Below are 11,173 nucleotides of genomic sequence, written 5' to 3'. Positions count from 1 at the left end.
GGAGCACCTCTTGAGGTGGAGAGGTCGGGTGTTGACGTGAATTCTTTGTCTCTGCAGTTCTTAAAGAACAAGATGGGAAAGACAGAGAAGGCTGCTATGCCCTACGGCCAGCCCGTTCACAGTTTACATCTGTGTGAACAACCAAAGATTAACAGGCAGAAGAGTAAATGTAACGTGCCCCTATCAAAGATCACCTCGGCAAAAAAGATAGAGAACTTCTGGCAAGATTCCGTATCGCCAGAAATAGTTCAGAAGCAGGAAAAAAAGCCACTTAAAAACACAGAGAACTTCAGCAATGCCAAGTCCAAGAAACCTATCACCCTAACTGAAGCAAGCCAAAAAGAAAATTACGCTGGGGCAAAATTTAGTGACCCGCCATCTCCTAGTGTCCTTCCAAAGCCTCCCAGCCACTGGGTGGGTGGCACAGCTGAACCGTCTGACCAAAACAGGGAATTGATGGCAGTCCATTTGAAAACTCTCCTAAAAGTTCAAGTGTAGTTTCCAAGACCTCTCGAGTAATTGGCAAAGAAAACTCCATCCAGGAAACTCAAAACATGCCTTGTTGCAACAAAAAATTGCAAAAGACTGTCAAGTCTTTCAACCACATTAAAAAAAATTCTTGTATTATATTTTTTATGGTTGTGTAAATAGTGTACATCATGTATTATGTGTATATTCTTGTTCATACTTTGAGAGGTACATTTTAGTTTTGTTATGAAAGGATGTATTTTGCACTGCCTGAATGGTAGATGTCTTGTATATAGAATATGGACAGTTTTAATTGTGTGCTTGACACATGAAGACTTGACTTAATTTGCACAAGGTAATGAAAATTTTGGAAGGAGAGTTCAGCTTTCAGATTTTAAGGTTCCAGATCAAATGTGAATGTTCTATTCATGCACTACTGACAATAGTTTTACATTCTGTGTCCCAGTCAAATACCAACATGGAATTTTCATACAAATGTGAAGTTTTGCTCTCTGCTCTGGAAATAGTATCTGGAATTCCTGTTCACCTGTTTGTTTTTAAAATTAACTGGAATTTGAGGAAAATTCCAACCCATCAATTTGAGCACTGCTGATTTTTTTAAAGAAAAAAAAAAAAAAAAAAAAAAAAAAGAGCAGAGCTTTCTGCCAAAAATCCAATTGGTCACTAAAAAATTAAATAAAACAATTTGGCCTCCCCTTAAGCATGTCTCTGTTTTTCTTTCGTGTGTGTGAGTGTCTGTTAATTTGTTAATTCAAATTTGTGAACTTAGATTACTTGTTTGCCTTCTAGTGCATCGGTAGGGATACTTAACCTTTGTCAGCCTATCCAAATAATTATGAGATTCAATAGCTAGTTAAGAATTCCTTCTGATTTTTTTTTAAAAAAAATTTCCTTTACAGTACATGACTTTAGGTTTCTTGTCCTCTTGTTTCCTGACCACAAAGATTTCAAGAAAGTTGGGCACTTATCCGTTCAAATTCATACTGCAGTTCGCCATGACTGTTTTCTTAGTAAGTGGTTATTGAAGTAGTCAATAGTGAAAAGTAGCAGTGACAGGTATGGATGGGGCAAGTTAAACTTCATACCTTTCAGCAGATTTGTCTCCTGTTGATAGCTAAGCTGGAAATTACATTCCTCTGATCTAAAGTTCTTAAGGAATTGGCTGTAGATTAGTCTGACAGGAGATAATGTACATTTGCAGTGATTTTACTAACCTAGTACTTAAAATTAATAAAGTGGGGGCTATGTAAATATTCTATATCTAAACATTAATATACTTATAATCTATAATGTAGCTATATTATAAATATATTAAAATGTAATTAATTTTATTCTATAATAAAATTGAATTATATTTAATATATTATTAATATAATTTAGTTTCTGGATCCACTGAAAAATTCTGTGGGCAGTAGTGTGCCAGAAGTGTACGTAGGAAGAAAACAGCAGCAGTGGGGTCCCAGCTGAGGCGGTTCCTTTGTGTCAACGGTGACGTCCGAGATCCAGAGCGAGCACCATTGGCTACGGTTGTGCCACGTGTATCCTGGGCTTCTGACACGTGGCACCACGTTCCCCAGCACGTGTGAATTGGCAGGACTCCTTACCTCAGCCCCGCTGTAAAATCAGTCAAAAACTGAGGGAGAATTTGCTTTGTTTATAGAAATCAATTACTTAGTTGTGAAGTTTTCCATTGTAATGCTATTAGGCTGTTTAAGAATACATCTTCTAAACCTGGGAGTTTGTACAAAATTTTTGGTCTGCCCCAAAGGCTTCCAAGTTCACTACCTTGCAAAATAGACCTCTGTTACTTCATTAATGATGGTACATGCTAGACATAAAACAGGTGTCCAAAGCCCAGTTTGCTGCCTAATCTAAATACTTCATAATTTAATGTGTCCTAGTTTGTCGTCTAAAGATGAACAAAATTACAAAATGTTTAATTTTTTTAAAAAACAGTATTGGGACAAAGAAAAATTCTAGTAGAATGTCACTAAGGCCAACTCAAGTAGACCGTAAGTCCCAGTTACTATATTGGGTATGTGCTGTATTGATCTGCTGTTGTCCTATTTTTTTCTTTTTTCTTCTGCCTGAATGTCATCAAGGGCAAAGGAAAGCGTCTTCAGCAATTCCCATAGCTTTAGGCAATAGTTAATTTTGTCTGATGACCTTGTGATCATCTTAAATCTTGATAACTAGCTTGACAAGAGCTAGTTCCCATCAGCCACATAGGTTGGCATGATTTAAAAGGAAGTGTCCCTTTTTTCCCTGATGATTATCTCTTTCACCATCAGCCTCTGTTCTTCCCCACTTCTCAGAGCTGGCAGCAGATGACGTGGTTTGAACACTAACTCTGGCCGTACATACAGTTTACGAGGGTACCACTTTGTTTCTACCCTGGTTTGCTGACGCATCCCCAAGAATGACAAAGTGCATTAAATGTAAGCACTGATAGTTGTCGGCTCCTCAGCCAGTTCTTTTAAAGCTGTTGGATGAAACTTCTGAAGTCTTGAAACTGTAAAACTTTCCATAGCTCATTGGAAATAACAGTTTTCAGGGTAAGATAAAAATGTTTCATCTGACCTTGCCAAACAGCACAACAACAGAAAAGCTTGTTTAGTTTTTGCTCGTTTAGTTTTTAGTTTTAGATCATATCACTGGTCCTGATATGATCTAGCAAATGTCTTGAAGCTTCATGTTTCTTGTCTTAAGATATTTGGGTTGAGTCCCTTCCTGGCCAGTGGACTGGGTTTTAAAACCAGGCCTACATGTGCAATAAACACTTCAACAATATCACCTGAAAAATAGGACACCATTATCTCTTGGGACCATATTCTCTACTTAATTTGTCACTTTCTTGCATTGTTTTCATTTATCTTTCTACAGCGTTTTCTTGCAGTAATTTTCACTTTGAAGGTTTCCTTCACTTTGAGTTCCCTCATCCCAGTTCCCTGAAGGCAAGGTGTTTTGTTATATGAATATGCCACCAAGTTTAGAGGCAGTTAACAAAATAAAAACATCAGAGCCGTGTTTGGAGGACTTCTTTGCAATATCATATAAAGCTTTTTGAAGTCAACGGCCTTTAAAGAAGAAAAGGAACAAGCTTAGCAGATGTGTTACCATCAGCTCGTTTGTCTGCTGTGCAGGAATTAAAGAAATTGCTGATTAAATCTCCTGAGTTCAGTAAAGAGTAAGAAAACCATGCTGCATCTTGGTTAGGTAATGAAAATCTCTTCTGCTTAAAATCTTTAGTACAATGTTGTGCAGAACTGTACGGGAATCAGCTCTACAGCCAGCTTACTTTTAAACAGTTAAATGCTGTGTGGTGATGGTCCTGAAAAATGAGCTTTCATGGAGCACAGAAGTATCTTGCTGGGTTTTCATGCACGGCTGTTTTAGCCCATTAGACAGCTTCATTAATAATGGCTGGCTTGGTGCTCTGCTAAAGCTACAGAGCTTCTGTCTCCTAATGCAACAGGAGTCAGAAATCCTCTCTTACTCTGTTACCCCATTATCTCTTCAGAGATTGCTGCTGATTTCTTAAGTACTTACTTGTGTACGAGGCTGTAGTTTTTTTCCATAAATTGACTTTCATTTCAGCTGAGTAATATTTTATCCAGGTAGTGTCATTTTAAGCAATTTTTGTAATTATTTTCAGAGGGTATTTTTTAAGCTTTTGCATTGTAAAGTATTTTGTAGCTGCCGCACTTCAGGGTTTTTTTCTGCTATACCAAGTTTTGAGATTAAAGCTGAAACCTATAAATTATATGAAGCCTGAAGATTGTAGATTGGTTTTCACTGTAATTCTGGAAATATGTTTACCTTTGTTTCTGCATAGAAAGTCTTGATGCTTCCATCATGCAGTTAAACACATTACTTATTTTCTTCTACAACCCCTTGTACTCTGCTTCACAAGGAATTATTTTCTTTTCATAATATGTGCCTGCCTGCCTGAACTATTTAAGGGGAATTATTTTCTGTTGTCATTTCTAAGAAGGTTTTATGCTATGAATAGGCTGGTCCTTACCCTAAAGAGGCTGGGAGGTAAGCAAGGAAGAGAGAGAGGTTGTAAAATGTTAATATTTACTGCAAAAAAAATGATGTTACTTTGTTGAACAGGAACCACAGTGTTAAATACTTTGGATAGCAGGAAATGCTTAGTTGCTCACCCAATAGAAAAGATTAATGAAGAGAACTTCCATCAGGTAAGGAGAAATACATTATCCAATAGAATGACCTAACTACTAATGTTGAGCAACAGAATGTTATCAGCAATGTAGAGGCTGTGAACTTCTTGTTTTGCCTTGAGAGGGCAGAAGAATGTTATCAGAGCTGTGACAGGAAGGTCAAGCATTCAGATGAATTTGGAAAAAAGTCCTCAGGAATTAATTTGTACGGCTTCCCTGTGTTGAGGTCAGTATTCCTCTCTAACTTTTTTTCCCCTGTGAGGCGGTAAAATCCCATTTATTCAGCTCCCAGAAAACTGGCCTTTAGATTTTACGAAGCCAAGTCTGTTGCAGGCGGCACATTGGCACTCTTGTTTAATGTTAGTCTAGTGACATTGCTGGAAGTTGGCACATGTGGAGGCTTGACCCTCTTCTAGTTTAAAACCATTGCACCTTGTCCTGTTGCTACAAGCCCTTGTAAAAAGCCCCTTCCCAGCTTTCTTGTAGGCCCCCTTTAGATACTGGAAAACCACAATAAGGTCTCCCTGGAGCCTTCTCTTCTCCAGGCTGAACAACCTCAATTCTCTCAGCCTGTCTATCATAGGAGAGATGTCCCTGCCCTCTGATTGTCTTCATGGCCCTCCTCTGGACCCACTCCAACACGTCCATGTCCTTCTTGTGTTGGCGGCTCCAGAGCTGGATGGAGTATTCCAGGTGAGGTCTGATAAGAGTGGAGCAGAGCAGAAGAATCACCTCCCTTGACCTGCTGGCCACTCTTCTTTTGATGCAGCTCAGAATATGGTTGGCTTTCTGGGTTGCACTCACAGATTGTTGGCTCATGTTGAGCTTCTCATCAGCCAGCACCCCCAAGTCCTTCTCCTCAGGACTGCTCTCAATCCACCCTCTGCCCAGCCTGTATTTGTACTGTATATGCTGTATGTATTTCAAGAAGTAGTGTAATTATCATGGCAATTTTTCTGTTCTTAAGGTCATGAAACATAAAGAGATGCTATTTCTATGCAAGATGTCATTTGCTCCTTAATGAAGCAGTGTGCTTTCATCAGGTAGGTTTATGAAACTTAATTTGCCTTACTGGCCTTGTAAGTGGTGATGGTAAGAGCCATCAAAATACAATTTACTTTGGTTTTCATTCCCTGAAACAAGACCCAGAGCTACATTCAATAAAGGACTTAGCATATCAAGTCAGGCCTTTCCCTTATTTTCTCTCATCACCTGAATCTTGTGCTCTTTACTGCCTGGTGACGTAGCTGCACAAGAAAGAATAAGGATTCTGTACCCTTCCTTAATATATAGCTTGAGATATGTAATTGCTTGTGTGTATATAGTATGAAGCTTCTGAACATTGCATTCCTAGCATCAAAATATTCAGAAATTGCATGTTGCCGTATTTAGAGTGTTGACAGATCATTGTAGGAATTAATGAACTAGTAAATTGATAGACCATGTCCAAATTTTAGACATTCTTTGTATGCAAGCACTGAAGAAAGTGCAAATACATTTTTGTGTCCTGTACTAGTGATAAGAAAAAAAACTGAAAAACAAGGTCAACTAAGAAATAAGAGAGAAGCAGCATAGATGTTGCCATTTAATTACCTGAGAAGATACAACAAGGAAAAATTATCTCCCAAAGTATCTGGTACTGCAAATTTGGGGAGTTTTAATGACTGGATGAAATGCAATTTACTACCAGTTCTTGACTAGGACCATCTGGGGAAAGACGATATGAGCTGGCAAGACTTGTAACTGGCTTTTTCTGTGTTTGATCAGTACCTATTACTCATTGCTAGAAATTTCACCTTGGCACAGCATTCTTAATGGGTAGCACTGCTTTAGGTATCACAGAATGCTGTATAAGTACTTACTGCTCTCATGTTCCCACAGGTTGTTAGAAGTGGTCAGACAAAGTATGTGGATGTGTAGTAGCAGCCTTTATGTTTTACAGCTGGAAAAACAGGCACATGAAAGTGAATTGGCTTGCCTGAGACCACTCAGCAGGCTATTCACTAACCCAAGAAGAGAACCACAGTATCTGGAGCTCCAGCCAGCTTTCTCCTTTGCTAGTACTGGAGATTGCTGTGCAATATCTTCCTCATCCCACTGCGTAGTATGTAAAATGCAATGAAAATAATGTTTGCTTTGAAGTGTTTGGCATTTGTAGTCATTGATGGGGCTGGTGAGATAAACCAGGTTGCATTTAGGTTTGGTGTACAGTTCTATTACATGATAGCTTTAGTAATTTGCACATGAAAGATGACTGCTACACTTTTCTCCACCCCTCCTTTTGACCCTTTGATACAATATAATCTATGCACACCACTGTTCTTTTTCAGCTCATCCTTTCTGTCCTCTCCCCACAGCCAGCAGTGGGAAGGCTGGTGTTAAGGCAGACATTTCTGCTGGTTGGCTTCTGCTCTCCACTGCTGTGCAAACATGCTGCAGCCAGCAGCTGGCTGGGAGGGCCCTGGGCGTGCACAATATCCTCATAGTTTCTTCAGTTTACATTTGCTTTATCTTTAGGCTCTCATTAGATCCTGGAAGACAGAAAGAGGCCCAGTCTTTCCCAAGAGAGAAGATCTTTCTACAGGAGGACAGAAGGTGAAGTTTATGAGTGACCCAGTCTCTCTCTACCACCCGCCAGTCATTCTTAAGACCTCAGGCCTTCCCCAACAGTTTTCTTTACTCATCACTGCAGCTGTGAGTTTCTCTTTTCTTGTATTTCCCCCACATGTATTACTTCATTCCCAGTTTCCTTCACTTCCCCACAAATGTTCATGCATGTAATTGTTTTCACCTGAAAAATCAACTGTAATATGCCACATTTATGTGCTGTGTTCAGGGCACATTTCCTCCAAGAGACAGTGTATTTTTTTTTCTAAAGGACAGGTAGATTTTTGCAAGATACAATAGTTTGCTTGAGATTTCTCCTGTCCATATGGCAAGCATGTAGCACAGCCTCAATAACCATAACACACCCTACTTGATATCATGGAGGACTGGAAACAACTCTGATGAGCCAATCCACACAGATACCACAGAATTCATCTGCCAGACACAGCTCAAAACCCCCAAACAATTAGAGTTTAAGGATTGTTTCCTCAGAGATGAGGTAGCCTTGAAAGTCTGACCTGGGCTGGTCGCTGGCAGGAAAACATGGCAGGAAGACAAAAATGCAGTCTGCAGCTCTGACACTCATAAACTGAGGCTTTTTATATAATTTTCCAGGCCAGGTCAGTTGTTTGATGGTCTGTCACAAGTACAGACTGCTTGCTGCATGTGTCCTAAGCTCCTCTTCTCAGCCTCCCCCTTGTCGGACAGTGCCTTTCTGGGTGTTCAGTGATAGTTCAGTGATTAGCACTGTGCTTCTAGCCTGGTTGTTTCGTAGGCAATTGAAGGTAAGAGTTTAAGACCACCACTCCTTTAAGAGAGTCTAATGGTTTATGTTTGGCTTTTAATTCTTTACCAGGTACCACAATGGTTCAGTACCTACAAGGCCTGCTTTCCCTCAGGTATCATGGCAGAGTTAGCAAACACCTTCCCCAAACTCCTGAGTTATATATATATTTTTAGGACAAAAAGAAAAAAAGTATTATACAGACCAAGCATACTGTTCATGCTCTTCAGCATCTACAGATCCCAAAGCTGACAAGGTCTGTTCACATCGGCAGGGTGATGATCTGTACCATTTGTATCATTTTCATTTCTTCATTTCTCAGTTTTCTTCACCAGTTTAATGATAAGGGACTTCCCTTTTCAGGGAAAGGTTCCCTAAGTTTACTCATCCATGTGGTAGTTCAGCCAATTACCCATCCACCTTCTCATAAAGTAAATACAGACACCTGTTAAAGCAAACAGAGTCTTATCTGTGATCTAATGTCTTGGTGGACAGCTATCATAACTGTTTCCCTTTCCAAGGGGATAGGTTCTGACTCTTTCCAGAGAGACCCCAACATATACGCAGGGCAGAGGAGATGGATGCATCTAGACCCAGACACAGGTGAGAGAAAAGTATCAGCCCGTTTACTCTCCACACTCCAGGCCCTAAAATTGCTGCTTCCAGTGTCCCATCCCTTTTTCATGTTCCTTCTGACCTGTGCTTCCTAATTCTTTGGCCTTCTCCCACAGTCTCCATCCATAGTCCATATTTATGCCAAGTGACAGCCCTTCTTCCCTCACTGAAGGAAATGGTTCTCTTGTAATGCCATATTTTTCTGCTGCTCTTTTACCACATATCTACATAGAATCATAGAATCCTTTAGGTTGGAAGAGACCTTTAAGATCATCAAGTCCAACCATTGAGCCATTAGGGCTCTAAAGTCCTCTGCTAAAACAGATCAGAATCTGCCAGGGTTGGAAGGGACCACAAGGGTCACCCCGTTCCAACCCCTCTGCCATGAGCATGCATTTGATTAATTTCAAAACTATTTCCGATGTCCTTTGAGCTCTTGTGCTGAAGCTACTTTTTCACTGTGTAAATGAAAACAAAATCCCAAGGGCTTTAATGTGGAACCTGCAGAGTTTTCTCCCATTTTGGCCAAGAGTAGAATTTCCTCAAACCAGGAACACACAGCTCGGGATCAAAGGCAGAATGGATGGGGTGCTCCTCGGATGCCGCCCACTGCAGAAGCAGCAAAAACGAGGAAGAGAAAGGGGCTTGACCCTTGTGATCCTTCAGCTTTTATCCTGAATATATACTGAGTATATTCTGGGTATATTTTATACTGAATATGACAGACATGGGATGGAATACCCCATTGGTGAGTTTTAGAGTCACTTATCCTGTCCGCTCCTCCCTGCAGGTGCAGCTTTTACTTTCTGCCCCCTCCATGTGGTACACAAGCTTGGCAGTGGCCTCGGTCTGCACACCAGTCCTTGGTGGTAACTCTAAACATGGAGTGTTATCACTGCTACAAGTAGACACTGACTGTGCAAATCTGCTGTTACCTGCAAAAAGTGCAGTTATGTAGAAGAGACTGAGCTGAAAAGTAAAATCAGTGAACAGAATTAGTTCTGTTCTACCCCAAACCAGGACAATTCTGTACAGGCGAGACAGCCTGTTTTTATTCCTTTCCCCTGTAGCAACACTGAAGAGTTAACCTGTATTTCTGTTATAACTGATTACTTGCATTCTTCCAAACTGTTGCATTCCTATATCATTTGTAACATAAACATGCCCTACTTTTCAGATTCTTTAGGGACAAAAAGTGAAGGTGTTGGGGGAATTATAAAATAATTATTTTATTAAAAATAATCTTGATTCAATGTTGCAGTCTTGATCCAAGTGTCAGTCACAATTTTCTTAGGAAGGGCTTTGCTTACTTTTAACATTACTGAGATGGTTATGTGGGCTGAACTCTGAGTATGGTGAAAGATGGTGCTTTCCCTCTGAGCAGATGTAAGAAACTGAAGAAGGTGAAGGAGCAGAAAGCTAATACATGATGATCAGAGGAAGAAGTTCTTTGCTCACTTAGAAACGTTTCTCTGTATTGTCTTTCTCAATTAGAGCCAGCCTCACAGACCCCACCTTTTAAGGACCTTTAGCAAGTCTCCACCCTTCCTTAATTTCCTATTCCTGCGTCCCTTTCTTGCCAGAAATGCAAGGGACATGTTTTACACACCCACTAGTAACCAGAAGCACTTTCAGGAACTTTTTGCTTCACTTCCAGAGAGAACTGACACCACCTACACAAAGAAATTAAGAAGAAAGAAAATAATTAAGAGAGAAAAAGTTAAAAACCTAGCTTGGTACTGATATAAATGATGAAACACATCATGTGTGTGTGCGGTACAGAACAGCAGGAGTACATTTGTTTTAACAGAGGAGGTTGCTGTGGCAGGTGTCTTTCAAGCACATGAATAAAAGCTTATACACATAAAAAAAAAAAAAGCTTATACCCATACACATACAGTTTAAAATAAAGGTCCACGTGAGTGAGTAGTATAGAAAGTGCAGTGCCAAGGTCATGTAGGGAATAGGCTGAGTTCCCTCTGGTGGTTTGCTTTGGCATTTCACAAGGGTGGCCCTGAAAGGACCTGTTTTGGGAGCAGCAGCCCATCACTCCTTATTACAGCCTTGCCCAGAACCCATGCTTGTGTTAGGTAGCTGGAGGGTACAGTCACTGGGTAACTCCTGGTGAGGGTCTAACTGCAAGTTAATGTTAAGTGAGTTATGTAAAGAGATTAAATCAATCCTTCCCTCTGCTTATTTTTCATTAGTTCACATACAGACGCAACTACCCTTAAAAATTCCCTATCTGCTTTACCCTGGTGCTTCATTGAGTTGATGTTCACTGCTAATACCTGCTGTTGCTAATACCTGCGTTAGGCAGAGGCTTTGTGAGATCCCAGTGAGTCAGAATAATCTACAGGATGTCATCAGGCAGTTTTGGGGAAAGGCTCTACAGATGGAAAACACAGCCAGCAGCAGCTGAATCCGTATTTGTGGCTCAGTGTAATTCAACTGTTTTAACTGAACATCAGGCATTAATTTATTAGGTCAAAAT

The 11,173-nt window shown here is 40.2% G+C and overlaps 1 protein-coding gene across 1 annotated transcript; it reads left to right on the top strand.

The window, feature by feature from the left end:
* Positions 1-57: 57 nt before the first annotated feature.
* On the top strand, positions 58-1,186 carry PNRC1 (proline-rich nuclear receptor coactivator 1; the record flags this gene model as incomplete). The annotated part of the gene is made up of 1 exon (XM_008938259.1): positions 58-1,186. A coding segment is annotated over one exon (441 nt), but the record flags the coding sequence as incomplete, so codon positions are not given.
* Between the last annotated feature and the right edge of the window lie 9,987 nt (positions 1,187-11,173).

Source organism: Merops nubicus, unplaced genomic scaffold, assembly GCF_000691845.1.
Source record: "Merops nubicus isolate BGI_N331 unplaced genomic scaffold, ASM69184v1 scaffold8124, whole genome shotgun sequence".
Taxonomy (NCBI): domain Eukaryota; kingdom Metazoa; phylum Chordata; class Aves; order Coraciiformes; family Meropidae; genus Merops; species Merops nubicus.
The sequence above is the reverse complement of the archived record's forward strand: the minus strand, read 5'-3'. Positions and strand labels throughout refer to the sequence as shown.